Source organism: Stegodyphus dumicola, chromosome 9, assembly GCF_044657685.1.
Source record: "Stegodyphus dumicola isolate Sdum_Otavi_A_Nest chromosome 9, ASM4465768v1".
Taxonomy (NCBI): Eukaryota; Metazoa; Arthropoda; class Arachnida; order Araneae; family Eresidae; genus Stegodyphus; species Stegodyphus dumicola.
Window position 1 is genome coordinate 89,067,704 of NC_140776.1, and position 18,969 is coordinate 89,086,672.

The following is an 18,969-nucleotide window of genomic DNA, read 5'->3' on the forward strand; positions in this document are numbered from 1 at the left end:
ATGTCATAGCCCTTGTTTTTGAACTTTCGGTATCAAACCTTCTCAGTGTCATATGATGCAACATTAGTACCTAAAGCTATACATATGATTTGGTGACATTCTGTAGCTGACTTTTTCCAACAGAACTGAACATAAATGATGGCTCTAAACTGGTAATGTGACAGATCCATTTCAGACACTTTGTAATTAACCGCTTAACCACCTTTCTCAGTCGATGTGTTAACTGCCCCAGGCGTATATATGTGCCCCAGAGCTTTGGAAGGCATCACCACAATGACCTTGACAGAGTATGCGAAAGAGGATACTATTTCAGAGAAGAGCGGGGAGCAATTGGAGAGGGGGATGTTTCTGACATGGTGAAAGTAATGACTGTGCATTATTCATATTTTTGTTTGAGTAAAACATATTTCTTTTATTCTGTGTCTTACGTTTTTGTTTACTGTTTCTAGTGAGTGTTTACAAATATGTCTGACAGTGATGACTAATGACTGCACCATTATTGCTGTCATGTTTCTGTTTGAATAAATCGTATTTTTTTTATTCTATGTCACCTCCAGGTTTTCCATTTTGGATGGAATTATGGTTACAGCTAAATTTCATTTATTCAATTTCAATGCAAAATACCAAGAAATCCATTTACTCATTGTTAAATGCACGTGCCCCTGTATTCTTATTTTTCTGGCACAGCTTTCTCTTAAAATTTGTCTCGTGCTGCATTCAACGGGGGCGAATTACAAAAATTTTAATTATAATTATACTAAAATTAGCTATCTAAATACAAAATAGATAACAATATCAAAGTATGCTCAATTATAAAATTTCATTTCTGCTTGGGAAAAATGTGTCTCCATCTTGCACCTAAACAAATGGTTGCTAAAGCTAACAGCATAAATATCAAGTGATATATTACTTGCATCAGTACAAGGGTGTTGTCAATCAAAACAATTTAAAATTAATATCCATTCTGGAACTTCCATAATTTCCGAAAGTTTGTTGTTTTTAGATCACTCACTACTGCCAATAAACTTCTCAAAAAATGGTGCAAAATTTCTTTCCTGAGAAACAGAAAAGAAATTCTAAATATTACATTCAATAATCCTGATTATCAGTGCATTCTTTTGAAAATATGTAAATCTCTTGTCAGCTTCAATGTGGTGGATTTAACATATCTGTAATTAGTTATTTGCTTCCAGAGTATCTAGAATTTACCCCAGTTAAATACCAAATAGTTAAATTGAATCTTTCTACATCTTTCTCCAAAATTATAAAATATAACTACAAAGTCAAAAATGCTTCAGTTCTCAGAGTAAGAAACCATATATCACTGAAGAAGTTGGCAAGGATGTCCACCATTGAAAAATGCAAACAAAAAGACTGGGAATAAGATATTAGTTTGAATCATCCATACTTGATCTATGGGCTGCAAGTGGCCCGGCAAAATTATATGAGGCCAAAAACAAAATTTATTTGCAGTTCTTGCAAACAAAGACTGGCATTCACATGCACTGAAATAGAATTTTAAATTCCTCAAGCATTCCTCAAAAAATCCTCAAAAAATTAAATTCAAATTTTGAATGTCTTGCAAAGCTTTTATTTTATAACATCATTGGTACAGTTATTAAAATACCTATTGCTGTCAAATGCACAATCTAAATTAATTATGCATTGTGCATATGTGAAATGATGTACTTATATAGCTATATCAATGTGCAACAACTTTAATTTTCAAATATGCTAATTTGAAATGTACATTAGATTTTTACTGACACCATAACAACAAAATCATTACACACACGCACAGGAAGAAAAAAGATTATTTAAAGACAAATGAAAAGGAAAATTTTGTGCCAGATGAACACAGTTTAATAATTTGTTTGCTTTGCTGTGAAAATATGATATTAAAAATTATAACAGTTATCTTCATTATACTAGATAAATACAAACTCTTTAGTGACACTTTTCCTTGCAGCTCTTCCATAAAAAATGGAAAATTAATTGTTTTGCAATGATATTTTGAAGAACTTCAAAAAATCATTGCAAAACAACAAAATAATAATGTCTGCATGAATGTATGTATGTTTCTCGCATTGTGAAAAAACTGTACCTAGAGCCATCAAATTTTGAATAACATAGTCCTATACCCAAATATGAGCACCTGGAAGCCTGAATTTTGAATTTGTTGTATTATCTATTTCATATTTTGAGAAAAACTTTAGCCAATTATTGATTAAAAAAACTAAATGATTTCAAAGTGAGGAGTGGTAACACTGTACACAATAAAACATTTTTTATCTCCAACATACAGGATTGCCTATCAGAAATTCTAAAGATATGCTGATTTTAAATATTTTTAGCCCAAGGGGGCATTAGCCCAAATGCTTGTGAACTGTGTAAATGTGTATCTGTGTGTAACTGAAAAACAAAATTGCCCCCTGGGCAAAATATAAAATCTGAAAGCTTTCAGACTTTTTTTTAGAAAAATTTTAATTATTTTTTATAGGTACATCTTTGTTATAGCAGATCCCAGCCATATTTGGCAATATTTAGATTTGCGGCAAGATCTCGGCTATAATTTTGCTAAGCTAGTGAAACACGAATGTAAAAATAAACACCATAATATATAATAATAACAGTAATACTCACGTGTTGTTTCCTAAAAATATTTTTAAGAATCCTTATCCTTATTATTATTATTATTTTATCATATGTAATTGTTCCAGTCAAGTGCAGCACACATATATTAAGCTGTTTGTTACACCATTTCATGGATGTCAACTCCTCTGCCCAGTGGCAAACAATATTCTAGAACTGCTGAACCAATTTAACAAGGAGGCCTTTCTTCTTTTTGCAATTTTTAACACTGCACCTTCAAATAATTTCATCATTAACATAAAGTTTTTTTATTGTGGCTATGTTCATATGCTCGTTTATCACGTAAAAAAAGCTCTTTCTTGAAAAATGGCATGGCATCCACCTTATTACTTGGTAAATTAAAGATTGTTAACTTCACATCCAAAAAAAAAAGCTATGAATACATTTTTAAATAAACAACGCAAATTTGAAAAGCTCATAAAAATTTAATAATATAAGAAAGCACTGTGAGAGCAAAACTGCAACATGGTGCTTATATACGTTACCTCCATAGCAACCAAAGTAAGAGATGCTCAGATCACTGTTGTAAGTTTATTGGTGTCTACCATAACGGGGTTCGTACACATTTCTGCACACGGAAATTAAGTACTTTTAAGGACCATTAATGAAAAAAAATTAAGGACCTATGAGCAAATGGGAACTGAATAAATTCAATTAAAAATATTATTCTATGCCTGAATTTCACTTTTGTAATACCATCCTAAAAATAAAATAGATTCCTCAATAGTATACATTATTACTAAACATGAATTAATTAACATAATTATTAATAAGTTTGAGAATAAAATAAACTTCATGCAGTTGATAAAGTAGCATTAAATATTTTACACTTATAATAGGTTGGACATATTTGAAAGAAGATAAGTGACATTCACGTTTTACTAATAGTTAGCTTTATGTTGATTTCTGTATGTCTCATTTTGTCACAGTCAGTCTAGAGCAGAGCTTCTCAACCAGTGGTACACAAGAAAAAATAGGTGGTACACAAAGAAGCAAAGTATTTTTAACTATTTATTTCAAAAATTAAAACCCCAACATCCTGATTGAGTTTTTTCTCTAACACTCATAAATTTATGCAATCTAAGCTTTGTTCAAGAGTGGTGGTGGTAGTAGTACTTTGTAGTGGTGGTACTAAAAGTTTTCAATTTTTGTTTAGATGGTACACGTTAGTCAAAAGGTTGAGAACCACTGGTTTAGAGGTTTAGTAAATATTAGGTAGATTTTATGTCAAATGGCATTGGTTAAAATTTCAGAAGTAAGATCATAATCAGCATGATTCATAACCAAAAGACTGAATGTTATTACCGCTGCTGCTTGTCTAGAGAGAGACCTGCTGATTAGAACAAACCTTAAAGGCCTGATGTAGGCATGGTTGGCAAGTGTTGAAAGTTAGTCAGGCTTTGTTTGATGCAGTTAGTGGCGTAGCTTTGTGTACAGTTCTAGGGATTGTAACACAGTTAATATAATATACTTTCAGGTTCCATTAAGCCATTAAAGCACCAGAGGTAATAAATTTTTTGTATTATTTTAAGTCTCACTAAATGCAAAGAATAAGTTTTACTTGAATTTCTACATTTTTGTGTTTTATCTTGTGACCACAGTGAATATTAATGAAAGGCAATAACTCGCTTTAATATGTAGAGATAATTTTTAAGGGTAAGCAGTTAGTTATAAATAATTAAAGTATGTACATAGGTAACCTTAGTCATTATGGATTTACATGGCCACTATTAAATTTTATTTTTAACAATATTTTTTAAAAAAAGCCCTATTAAAATCAAAATCTAAAAAAATTTTACAGTATTAAATACATGTAATTTATGACACTAATTCTTAAACGATATTAGAATAATTACACATTAAAAGCTACAAAACATTTATGTTTTGTAACAACAAATATTATAACAACAAAATATTTATTCGTCATTTTAATCTGAAGCCTTACCAAACATTTTGGTTAGTTTACATCGATTTCCTTTTCTTTAAGCATCTTTTCTAACAATTAGAGATTTGTCTCAATATGCAAAACAGTGCTCTCACTACTTTCTGTGTGCTTTATCTCCTAACTTGTCCACCTCTCCACAATGTACCTATAACAATTTACTTGATCCGGTAAAAGAAAACCAGTCCCAAACCCCTGACAGATATAAAGCAAATTATCGTTATGCCTGAAAGTTACTACAATATCAGACAAAGGTTTAAATAAGCCTCTTATTTAAAAAGAACTTAGAACATAAATGCATGTTCTGATGCTAATAAAATCAATTACAGCTCACGGTGACGTAATTAAACAAGAACAGTCAAATTCAAACTAAGAATGTGGACTAGTGGTCAAAGATTATACAATTTAATTTTAATTTAATCTGGCTCAGTAACTCTATCATATGAGGAGATAGAAATGGGAAATTATAGTAAAGGCTGAAATGATAAACAATTGGATAAGTTACATAATAATGACTGCACATATCTTTGAAGAATAATTTTCTTTATGTATTCAGTTTCTTTCTTCAACACATTTCCTTTTCATTTTAGAATTTTTGGATTTAATTAAGGATTTCTGTTATTCTAAAAAACACTATATGCATTTAGAATGTATAGAGAAAGTGGAAAATTGTATTTCTTTAGTAATATGAGCATTCAGAAGAAATATGAAAAATATATGGTAAAATCCAGTTACAGAGCTGGTGTGGCAGAATTTTTAGAATTTAGAGACACACCGAACAACAAAATCTAGAAATGGCAAAACTTTTAAAATTCAGAGTAGGCATTGGAAGCAGAATTTAGAAAGGCACTAGGAAGCAGATTTAGGATCCACAGAGATAGCATCAGGAGGGAAAATGCCTAGTACCAGCTCTGTGTATGATGCATTAAGACATATTAGATGAATATTTTAAATTGTAAGCTTTCATTTTCTTTATTACTAAAAAAATCCCTTTCTATAATGCCTGCCCAAGTGATAAGATTAGATTTTAATATTTTCCATGTTTGTGTCTAGTGAAAAGCAGAGAAAATAAAGGGAAGATAAACATGTTAAGAAAAATATTCTAGTATCAGGAGTAAAACATTCAAATATTATGTTTTCATTGTTCTTCCAGACGTTTTCCAAAAAGTAAGAAATTCATCACAAACTTTCTGTAAAATACATTCATTACGTGTTGAACATTTTTCATTTGTTACATATTTCTCGAATTTTCTAGAATTGTGGGTCTATAAATCTTGCCTTCAAATCCTTCTCAACTTTCCAAGCTGCAATGTCTAAAATACTAAAGAAAAATTATCCTTATCAATTGTGTAACAGCAAAAAAAAAAAAAGAAATATTTTGGAAAAAAAAAAGGGGGGGAGGGAAAAAGTGTAAAATTAATTTCATAGAAAAAACTGATGCATATTCTGAGAATTTTGAATATTCTGAGGCAATTAATGGGAAAAACTCTTATTAAGAAAAAATTAAAAAGAAGACATTTTTAATTAATTAAATAGCTAATTTTGCTTTTGCAAAGAGTTGTTTTATAAATTATGCTTTATAGCATTATAACCTTGTTTATTTTTCAGATTCAAAATATTGTATAACATGTTGCCAAAATAGAACTTTTATAATATGACAGCAAGAAATAAAAATGTTTTATTTTAATGTAATTTTTTTAATATAACTTCAATATAATACCATTATTTTAATGAAATTTATCAATGATATGCTGTTAAAAAAATCGTCGAAAAATTCTCATATCTCGGAATCAAAAATTTTCTATAGAAATTGATCTTAAAATTGCCAAAATGTTGACAAGTCACCAAATTTAGAACCGTTTAATAAAAAATTCACATCCCCCAAAAGCGAAAATTGTTTAAGAGCTCTTTTATTACAAAAAATGATTTTCAAAATGCTTATGTTTCACTTCTTGCTTAGAAACTCGAGTATTCCATGATTTATATTAGAAATAGAAACAAATTATAATCCATGAACACATTCAAAAGATAACCATATACGTCAGTGAATCGCCAAAAATATTCTTCCAAAATGCTAATTCATACTCAAAATGGCAGTCGTAAAAACAGACAGAAATTTCAGATGATTAAAATGAAGGACTTTCTGCTGATTTTGGCCAAAATTAAGGACTTTTAAAGACCAAAAATTGATTTAAAAAAATTTAAGAACTTTTAAGGACCATACAAACCCTGCATAACTTTTGATCATTGAAAAGATACAAGAGCTCAGATTTTTGTAATTTATAATTTGTAAAAAATTTAGAACTAAATAAATAACTAAGTAAATACTTTGATAACTAGATTTATGGGTATCACAGAATTGTTACATGTGCTTATTAAAAGATTTTTTTTAATTTGATGTATGCAATTTTTAAGAATAAAAATATTTTAATCTTTCAGTGGTTGCAAGATGATGCAATATTTCTTCTTTTTCTACAAAGACTCTAGAGGCTAAGGGAAGTAGAATAGCTTCATTTTTTCTCCCCCAGTGTCAACTTAAATCTCCAGACTGGCATCTGTATGCAAATACAGTCAAAAGTCGTTAATCCGGACTCGTCGGGACTTCGGCGATTCTGGATTATCGATTTTTCCGGATTATAGATCATCAGTTTAAATCTCGTAAGATGGCATGCAGAAATTCTAAAATTAAAAACATGAAACCGTAATTTATGAAATAAAGAACAATTATGATCTAAAGGGTATCAAAATTTACAAAAAAAAAAAAGCTTAATATTTATTTGTTTACTTTATTAAACATTTCTCTCAATGTAAGTTGTTTAAGTTGCTTCATTTTATGTGATAATACTTTCTCTTTAATTCTATAAAAAGACATAATTTCTTGTTCAGTTACAAAGTTCCGCTGTTCAAGTCCCGTTAATTGCTGTGCCGAGAATACCGACTAACTTGTCAATCGAAATTTTTTCGTTTTCACTAACCTCTCTGTCACATTCTTCATGTCTTAATCCATTTTTTGCAGCAATTCCAATTTTTGTTTGTTGGACATCGAAACATACTTTCGTTTTGTAGATCCTTTGGAAGTTCCAGCATCGGAAATTCTATTTGACATAATCGAAAGTTCAAGTTTACTTTTATAAAATTGCTCTTACAGTCTGCTAAAAATAATAAGCGGGATCCAATTCGAAGATTAAGGAACAATGCAATCATTAACATTAACTGAAATAGATAATTAGATAATTTTAGCTTACACCGTCCGTTATACATTAAACGTGCAGGCGAAAACGTATTCTGCAGTTGCGCACACGCATATGCGCAGTAGTCAAGGTCTTACGCGCTCGCGTAAAACGCCTGTGCGCATGTGCCACCGCGGCGCATGCGCAGAAAGTTTTTAGCTTTGAGGTCCGGATTATAGATCATTCCGGATTATGGGTGTCCGAATTAACGACTTTTGACTGTAATGAAATGCATATGACAGTAAGTAAAATGAAGGATAAATGGCAACATATTAAAATTCATCATCACCTTTCTTAAATTTTCCACAGTTCATATGGAGATAAGCTTCAGATAATAAAAATTTAATTGATACAGTTTTGAATATAATTGCCACACAAAACCCATCAGAAATCAAAAAACCAAATTTATGCATCGACAGACATAAATAGATTGTCCATTGTATATTAGCAAAACCAGATAGCCAACAAATACCATCTAAACATACTTACTATTAATATATGATATGTAAAACATATGCCCTGATTTTTGCTTCTGGCCATGAAGAGATGCAAACGCTTTCTCAGAATCTTCTGTTTTTTTGTATACAACAAATGCATATGGTTTATCAGGTAATAACACAATATCTTCTAGTGCACCATAACAGCTAAAGAGATCTGTCAGAAATTCTCTCTGAATGCCACAGCCTAAACCTCCATTTCCGATGAAAAGGCTCTGAAAAAAAATTTATATCAGCAAGAATAAGCATTTTTTCATAGGCAATACAATGACAATTTTAAGGAATAATCACATAAAATAAAAACTCACATTTTATTGCATCAAATTTGACTAAAATGGCAAGTTTAAAATGTTTTAATCAAGAGGGATTAAAAATTTCTAGCTTGTGCAGATATTTCAAGTTAGGAATGCATTAGCAAAGTGTGTAGATGAGAAGTTAAAACCTTAATTATTATAGCTGTAAATTTGTTCCATGTGTTAGTAAGAGAGAATTCTGGTTACAGCAGGAATTAATAATATATTAAATAAATAATACACATATGTATGTACAGTACAAAATATACATATGTATATACCTGGGGTAGCCAACCTGCGGCTCTTTGAAGGATTATTTGTGGCTCTCGATAAATGTACCCCAGTTCCCTTTTCATTTTTGTGTTATAATATTTAAAAAAATTATTATTGTTCCGTATGTGTTTCAAAATGTCTTTTAAATTACAGACAACAAATATGAAAGACTAAGTGCAACGTTGTAACAAATTTCATTTCCATCCATCATCTCTTGATTTTTTTCTGAATCCATTTGAAATTAACATAATTCAAGGCGAGTTTTCCATTTCCAATATAATTATGACCCAAAAAAGAATCTGGAGAATTAGAATTAATAGAGATGCAAGAAGATCAAGCTCTACAATTAGAATATAAATAGACGCCAATTACTGAATTTTGGAAATTTGTACCACAATCGAAGTATCCTGAATTAAAAAAGGCTGTTTGTCGAATTATTTCAATATTTGGAACATTGTACTTATGTGAATCATTTTGTTCCACTTTAAATTCGTGAAATCTAAACACCGATCACTATTAACTAACCAGCATCTCAAAGAATTACTGAGAAATACTGTCCCCAATTATTCACCAAATTTAAAAAAATTATCAAGAGAAGTAAAATAAATGTGTTTAATTTTTAATACGTATTTAAATTCAATACACATATTTTGTACTTTTATTTATATGTTTTCAATACATATAATTTCTGTAAAAAAAATTGAAATACCTTTTTACCTTTTAAATACATATTTAATTGTGGTTTGCGAAAAATTTCTAATTTTGAAAAATGGCTCGGACTATCAAGGAGGTTGGCCACCCCTGGTATATACAGTACTAAGTCCAAAGCCCAGACATCTGATATCCAAACTGCTTCAAGATCAGAACCAACACACCACTAACCAAATAATAATAATAATTACCCCCTTATAAAGTATAAGAATGAAGAATAGAATAAAAAAGGTGATAATTGTGCTATAAATGGAAGTTTTCTCCCAACCAACTGAGAAACCTGCATGCCACTTTAAAACATCACACTGTGATCAATAATAGTGCATTGATTGATGTTGTATCGATGCTGACCTGGTTCAGACTTTTGCCTCTTGTGGAGACAGGGCTGGTGCTACACATTTTGCTGCCCAGTGCAATCTCTGCAAGGCCTAAATTCTGTTGCCAAGTACCTCTCTAAATTCAACTGCTCAGTGCCTCTCCTGAGGCAAGAAAATTAGGCCTAACCATAAATGAAGATAAAACCAAATTTTTAGAAAATGCCCATAAATCAATTAATGCATCACTACTGACTGTGAACAACTACACTTTTGAACATGTGGCACAATTCAAATATCTTGGAACTATTGCTACTAATAATAATGATTTATCTATGGAAATTAATAACAGGCTCCTCATTGCAAATATGATAGTTTAATGCCCAAATTTCTATGGAAATGTAAAGAAGTTCAATGTGGAAACCCTTTGTGACATGACAGACTATAGTCTAGTTCCTGAGTTCTTGCCACAAAAACGTTCAGATCCACCCTATTCAAACTGTTAACTGTTAAATTCATAAATACTATCAACTGACTTATCAGTCTTAAATTTCTAAGTAAAATAACTTCAACTCATAAGAAAGAATAAAATTAAATGTTTTTATTTAACCTTCAGCCTAGCGGTTACATAACCTCTATACACAAAATAAATCTGTAATGGAGTTTGAAATTAATTTTTGAAATGGAATCTGTAAGCATATGAAGGCACTATGATTGTAGAAAGTGAAAGATCAGACTTAAAACTGAAAGCTTATGGAGCTAAAACTAACAAAATTTCACATTATATTACTTGGTTAGAGTATATTGAAGGGTGCCCCTTGGATTATCACTAAGTTGTTTCATTTATGAACAAGTCGTTTCATTTATTGACAAGTTGTTGTTTCATTTATGGTAACCTGAATAGTTGAATGTCACGGAAACCCTATTAAGACGTAATTGGTTGTGTGATTGTGGTGAATTTGAATGATGGAAAAAGATTTGTAAAGGCTTGTTTGTGTGTTTGATGTTGGTTAGGAAGTATGCTGCTATTTTATGGTTTACATGGTAAAATGGCTGAATGTGCTAAGATTTAATTTGAAATTTCTGTATGATTTGGAATGAAAGGGGGAAAAAGCATTAATTGAATGGTGTGTAAATGAAAGGTTTACTTAGTAGCCATTATAAGTGTCCTGTTTGTACGAAGGAAATGCGTATGGTCAAACGTAGGAGGATACCGGCACTACAGAGGATATTTTTTACTCTTATTTTTGTGAATTTATGTGGCGACACCAGCATACAGACAGATTCTAGTTCGGATAATTTTAGGAAGTTTTTCGATGCTGTTAAGGAATTTTATTTGACTGAAGACACAGAAATTTCTAAATAAGATAAGTGGCTCTCCCCTTTGTGTAGTGCTAAGATGAATTTCTCTTTTTATGCTATTTCATTGTTTGATTTAAAATGTAGTTTATTAAGATTACATAATTTTTTTGTTGGCAGCTCCCTTGACTTTTTAAGTCAAAATAGATCAATGTGTACATGGATAAAGTCAAGGAAGTGCGTAACGCCAAGTTTGTCCAATTCTCTGATTTTTTTTAAGTGAAAATAGGTCGACATGTTCATGGATACAGAGTTCGTGCAATTCTTTAACTTGTTATTTTGGCTTTGTATAGCGGCCCCAAAAATTGCCGCTACACGAAGTCAAAATAACAAGTAAAAGAACTGCACAAACTTGGTATCCATGTACCATCAAAAATCACCAATTTTTGCCAAGCAGCACTCGTAAATATATTTTTACCTATTGCTTGAAATTTCTAGTGGTTAGACAGTGGATCATAGTGCAACTTTCCTTTGGTCATACTACAACGTACCAGAGCTTTTGTGAAGGATGTGTCAGCTGTACATGATGATTGAAGATTAAGGAAGACTAAAAATATCAACATATTAAAGAAGTGTAACGCTGGTACAACACTGAGCAACAGAACTAAAGGGTAAAAAAGCCTAGCAGCATCTCTTTCTTACCTAGTGCAATATTTATGACAACTTTAAAAGAAGGAAGGTCATCAAGCAACATAAGAGAAAATATCACAAGCTAAATCAATTTCATCAGCATAACTATGTCATATTTTGACAGAAACTTTGTAGGAGAGAGACGTTTGTATCCGCATTGCTTGATGCAACACTATTGGAATGAAGATTTGATGATGAAATGGAAAGGCTTTTATCTCGAATAACAGTAACTGACAAAAGGTGAATTAAAAACTTTGGCAAGAACTGAAATTGTTGCCAATCCAGTGGTTCTTCCCAAGACACCATTAGCATGTTCAACCACTGATGATATAATTATGCTCTAACTAGAATTACCAAGGAATTATTACAGAAGGTAGAGTTTCAAGAGAAAAATGTGTTAAATGCAGCATATTACTGTAAGGTGTTGCGAAATATTTAAAGAAATTGCATAAAAATTATTTGGCTTCCTTAGAAATGTGAAATTAATTTTGAAGGACTATCGCACATGAAAAAACTGGACAAGTCTCCTAACCAAATAAGAGCTGGATGATTTACCTTACCACACATGAAATCCTCAGATTTCAGATTCTTCCCCAAACTAAAAGAGTGAACAGCAATTTTCCTCCTTGAAAAAAAGTTTCATCAGTTACCCAAGCCAGTCAAGGGCTGAGTAAATGTAGTACTCTACAAAGAACAGCAAATCTTCCAACGCAATGGAGAACAATTGTTGCAAAGTAAGGAAATCACGCAGATGGAATGTAAGCAAAAACTGTCTGAAATAAAATTAACCTCACTGAGCAAAATTAGACAGGATCATTTCTTAAATTACCTCATATCTGTAAATTTCGTCCAATTCTGGTAGCCATCATCTGCTCTAAAAGTAACAAGGCCATGACAGCAATTCACAGAAATGGAATTTTTTTCAAAATGAACTGTTTGTTATGAAATAGAATTTTGATTGTTACTCTGACAATAAGCCTGCAGCAGGTCATAGCATGACTTTTAATTCAAAATGCAATTAATTATATTTCAAAAAATGAACTACTGTTTGTTGCAAGTCTGCATCTCAAGTCTGCACAGGGCCACAAGTAGCTCGCGAGACGCAGTTAGGATGTTGGGAATCCACATGCAGTTGCAAGCCATAGTTTGGACATGGCTGATATATATTATAAATGAAGCAAATTCTTGTATTCAAATCAAACAATCAAAATATTAATTCAAAGAATTATAGCAGGGCTTCAAAATGCATCTCCAGCTATAAAGTGAAAAGAAGTAGTCAAGGAGTTGTGTAGTAAGTATGCTAATACTAAAAGAATAAACTAGCGTAAAGTGCTGCTAAATTTTAATTGAAGCTCAAAAGTATTGTTAGATCTAACTCATCAGCAAGAAGACCCGAATTTTACCAAGTAAATTAATACATGAACTACATTAAAGCAAAAATCTAAGATACTAAGATAGTGCTTTGAATGAAGAAATTAAAAAAATCTAATATACTAAGACACTGGATACAACTAAGAAAGTAAAAAAGGGAAATAATTGTGCAAAAAATTAATCTCCCTTGTTTGAAGCTTCGTAACAGAACTTGTCAAGGGAAAAGTGTTTTGAAGCTCAATACTTAGTCGATTAATAAGAGAGCCAAGACAAATTTCGTTCTGACATTATTTAATATGATATTTAGCATCCAGAGGAGATACTCCTACACATGCCCATGACATCAGATTAGATGAAAACCAACAACTTTCAGATTCTTTTGCTCAAAAGAATGAAGATTTGGCCATTCAAGCTCCTGAACTTATATCGAAAACTGTAAGAAAATCGACAGATGAGGATCCCCAAGTCAGTGATTTACTGTGCTCTATGGACATGAGGATTTTGAAAAGACTTCAAATGATAACTTGCATGAGAGTGAATACTTGCATCTGAAGAGACAGAGATGTCAGCCTTCTTATTTGGTAGACTACGTAACTTATTAATAATTTTAGGGAGAGGTGAATGTGGTATAATATTTAATATTATTAGCAGCACTAAAATTATATTACATGGAATAGCAACAGTCATTTTTAGTTTAAATATTGTTCTTACAACGTAACATTTGATGTTCTGTTTTAGTTGATTAAAGTTTCATTTCAGCTGCTTAAGGAAAATGGTTAACTATATTTACAACACCACATTTGGCCTTATTATCGCTTAAAACAAATATGCCAAATTTCAAAACACACCAATATGTAAGTTCCCATATATCCTAGGAAGTTTTAAATAAAAAACTCTAATTTTTGCAGGTATACTTAGAAATACATCTTCTTTAAGATGATGGTAAAAATTTTATCAGTTATAATTCAAAATTTTTTCTGAAAAATTTAGAAAAAATATTTAAAAATACAAATTTTAAATTAATAAAAAATGTGCAAATTATATTTCGATTAAGCCTAAATTTCAAATTATGGAAGAAGGAATCGTAAGTTTCATAAAAAAAGGAGATGTTAATAAATATATATCAAATTAAATTAACATGGAGGAGCTGAAATTTTGAGAGCTAATTTTTTAAAAACTACTCATGCGATTTTTACAAAACTTGGCAGTTTGCCATAATTTGAGCCGTAGAATCGAAATATGGAAACAAAAATGACATGTCATTTCAGAAAAAGTCCGATTTTGTGTCAAAATACCTATATTAGGTCAGTGTACATATGTAAATCTAATACAGTACAAAGTCTGAAATCTGGACATCCATTATCCAGAATGACCTGAAATCTTGACCTCAAAGCCACAAACATTTTTTTACACATGTGCATTTGATTTTTCCTTCCATAATAAACATGTGGAGATTTTCACTTAAAAATTTCGATTCTTAATTTCACTTAGGCACTAAATAAAACACTTCGTTATGGAAAAACAATCATATAAGTATAAATTTGTGAGGTTAATAATTTGGCTCCGTAGCTGAGTATCTACTTGGCATACATCTCAAACCAAAACATTCACCTATTTTATATCCCTGTGAGTATCTACTTCGCATACATCTCAAACCCAAAACATTCACCTATTTTATATCCCTGATGCTGACCTGGCAAGGCATTATTTATTATATTTTGCTTTCATCATCGTATGTTTATCAATACATGACAGCTTCAGTAATTACTCATGCAGTGATGTCTAAACTTTTTTTCATGTTAGTAATTGAATAACAAGAGTATGGCAACCTTCTATGCTAACATTATGCTTGGCAATGATTATATTTTTAAATGTTTTAAGAAATGTTGATGAAGAAAACTTCAACAAAAATTTCTTCTCGTATGTTAAAAATAAATTTTGTTAATGAAACTCATAGGCCAAAAGATTACATTTAGTGCTATTTTAATTAAGAATAACTGATATGTTATTCACTATAAACCCAGAAGTGGCAGAAGAATTTAGAGAAGACGAAGTTTTGGGAATTTTGGGAAGCACCGAGCAGCAAAATTAAGGGATGAGAAGGTTTTGATGATTTAGGGAAAGCACTGGGATGCAAAGTTTAGGTGCGGTGAAAATTTAGAACTTAGGAAGGCGCTTTGTAGCAGAATTTAGGAACTGTAGAGACTGCCCTAGGCAGTATTTAGCGCCGGCCCCAGATAAAGCGTTAAGTATATGTGGGAGTTTATTTATTCAAGACTCAGATTAGTTTTAAGCATGTGAAAGAAATAAACATAAGTAAACTAAATACAATTCAGGCTAAGGAGAAAGACAAAATTTAGCAAAACAAATGGGCTCTCATCACCAATCTAGTGATACAGAGCCAATAATGTATAACGGACGCTAGGCTAAAATTACCTTTACTGATTCTAAGGCATTTCAGTTAATGTATTATTCTAAGGCATTTCAGTTAATGTATATTCTAAGCATTTCAGTTAATTTCAGTATTTGTAATTCAAACTAGAGGACTGCGCTGCTCCCTAATCTTCTAGTTTGATCCAGCTTATTATTTTTTGCAGACTGTTATTATTACGGCCAATTTTATAAAAACTAAGCTTGAACTTTCGATTATGTCGAAAAGAGTTTCCAATTCATGAAAGAGAGCTGCCAAAGGATCTACATAATAAAACCATGTTTCGATGTCCATTAAACAAAAAGTGGAATTGCTGCAAAAAATGGATAAAGGCATATCCGTCTCAAAATTATGCGAGGAGTATGGTATTGCACAGTCAACTATATATGACATAAGAAAAAAGAAAAAGGAACTTTTTGAATTTTTTGTCGAAGCAACTTAAACAACTTGCATTGAAAGAAATGTTTAATAAAGTAAACAAATAAACATCGAGCTTTTTTTTTTTGTAAATTTTGATAGCCTTTAGATCATAATTGTTCTTTATTTCATAAGTTACGATTTCATATTTTTAATTGCATAATTTCTGCATGCCATCTTACCAGATTTAAATTGATGATCTACTGTCTGGAAAAATCCCAAATCTGGAATTGCCGAAGTCTTAACCAGCCTAGATATCAGACGTATTGTATATAGCCTAAGTCATGCTTTCAGGACATGGAAAACACAATTTGAATTTCATCGATTGACCCAGTAGAATGGGAGATATAGAACTGTCTATCTCTTCCCCCCCCCCCCGCAGTGTATGTGTGTGTACACACACATATTTGCACATGTGCATACATACACTTTTGAATACGGTTCAGATAACAGAAGAGTACCCAAACATGTGACCCTGATCCAACAACTATACAAACATGCACAAATGGATTATTATTGGTTACCATATGACTTCCTAGGCTGCAGATGTTCAGTCAGGCAGAAATCTATTAGACAAAGTAAAATCGCTTTTATGGCACACTTGCATCCCTTTTGTTTTTATATTCTGTAGTCCTATATTTTGTAAGGCGAGATATTTATTACTTTTATTATATATATATATATATATATATATATATATATATATATATTTTGGTGGTCAGAAAGTCTGGATATTAGATTATTCAGCTAATCTTTGGAATATGGTAACAGGTAGTTTGGCGACATTTTGGTACGGCGATAAAAGTTACTAGCTAGGACTTTAGTAGTGTACATGGATAAAGTCAAGAGTGTGCGCAATGCCATTTTTGTGCAATTCTGGGATGTTTTTTTAAGTGAAAATAGGTTGACGTGTACATGGATGATACCGTGTATGTGCAATTCTTAAAAACGCGGCAAGCAGTTTGCGATTCTGCACTTTCTCCCAATATCACACCTAATCTTCGTCATGATTAAGCACTTTTGTTCCATAAAAATTCTAATATAAACATAATTCTGCTAGCAGATTGTTGGAAAAAATGTTGAGTCAAGAAAAAGAAAACATGTCTTTACTTAAACGAAATGGCATCCAAAACAAAACTAGCAGGTTGCTGTAGCAGGGTTGGTTGCCAAATTTTCGCGAAAAAAATCGCCAAGTTACCATAATCCAAAGATTAACCGATTATTCTAGTTAGTAGACTTTTCAGTTTTTCACCCTTTGTACTGCATAAACAAATTTTACATAGTTATATGATAATGTGCTTTTTTCAGTACAATGTAATAAAAAAGGGGGGAAGTGCAGAATCACCCACTGCTTATAGCGTTTTTAAGAATTGCACTAACTCGGTATCCATGTACACATCGACCTATTTTCACTTAAAAGAAAATTGACAAAAATCCAATTCTTCTTACTCTTGTAAAAAGCGCCAAACAAATAAGTGGGCGATTCTGCACTTTACTCCCAAAAATATGTAAGCAAAATTAAATTGGTTGTTAAGCTCATTTGTCAAACAGTGGATAAGTTCTGCTACCACTAATAAAGGAATTAATTCAAAGCAAACAATCATAAAATTTGTGACACACATACAGAAAAAAAAAGTCAGGGAAAGTGCAGAATTGCACTGCTTGGCGTGTTTTTAATTATTGCACATACTCAGTATCCATGTGCACATCAACCTATTTTCACTTGAAAAAAAATCCCAGAACTGCACAAAAATGGCATTGCGCATTCCCTTGACATTATCCATGTACACATCAACCTATTTTCACTTAGAATGTCAAAAATTTACAAAAATGCAATTCTTCTTACTCCTGTAAAAAGCGCCAAACAAGTAATAGGTGATTCTGCACTTTACCGAAAAAAGGGAATACCTAATGTTGGAACCAATGAATAAGAATCTATAAGATATTTTCTATCTTCTCGAAAACATCTATTATTAGATACATATTTTATCTTATTTCTAAGAGATATCATTCTCAAGAATTAAAAGAAATATTTAAGTGAGTCTTTTGCCTTGATCTAAGATTAGCATGATCTAATCATTAATTAACATAATTCAAATAGGATCTTTTGAAGAAAATAAACAATTTTAAAACAGTTAATAAATTCAGTTCTTTCAGACAAAACATTACAGACAGAATAATAAAACATTACAGACAGAATAATATAGAACTGCAAAAACAATACAAGCGAGGAAAGAAAAAATTAACGCTCTATATTTCTCAAAAGCATTTTTCGGATTAAAATATATTCTTAAGACAGACATTTCTGAATACAGAACTACTGGTTATGGTGATGATTATGCTCAACGAAAATTTCAACATATCCATAAAAATATTTTTGTACTCGTAACTCACATTAGATGGAATCAAAGAAAGTTTCACATTTTCATGTTTTAACAGAATTTTTTCACAATGCTTTAATTTACGAGCTGCTTTCTTGGTAGCTTTTAAATCCATAATTCACATTACATCGATGCTTAAACTTCAAATTACACGTTTTTCGATTTATTTACTGTTTTGTTATTGGTGTTATCGAAATGAGTTTAGATGGTACAAACTGCTTCACAGAATCCTGCACAGAAACATTAGTATAAAATGATGTGGACAAGGAGGTTAGAATACAGAATTTTGTTACCTGCCTCCTCAGTCGGTTCCATTTATCTGATTTCAACCTCGGTTGAATTTTGAACGTGTTTGGAAATTTTCTGCATTTGAAATTTTATTGATTATATTTACTGTTTTCATTGTAAGGCTTTTGTATTTGTATGTATTCTTACAGGTTGTACATATTGAATCTTGATTATTTATTG

At 31.3% G+C, this 18,969-nt stretch overlaps 1 protein-coding gene across 2 annotated transcripts in view; it reads right to left on the reverse strand.

Annotated features, from left to right (window-relative positions):
* The window catches only part of LOC118204310 (tRNA (carboxymethyluridine(34)-5-O)-methyltransferase alkbh8-like), a 101,511-nt gene extending 82,776 nt beyond the window's left edge, over positions 1 to 18,735 (reverse strand). The window contains exons 1-2 of one of the 2 annotated variants that reach the window (XM_085823739.1): positions 18,515 to 18,735; positions 8,314 to 8,536 (exon numbers count right to left, since the gene is read on the reverse strand). In XM_085823739.1, the coding sequence (XP_085679865.1) occupies positions 8,314 to 8,536; positions 18,515 to 18,616 (325 nt within the window). In that variant the 5' untranslated portion in view covers positions 18,617 to 18,735. The remainder of the gene's footprint in view (positions 1 to 8,313; positions 8,537 to 18,514) is intronic. The other variant, XM_085823738.1, reaches the window with a different exon arrangement.
* Between the last annotated feature and the right edge of the window lie 234 nt (positions 18,736 to 18,969).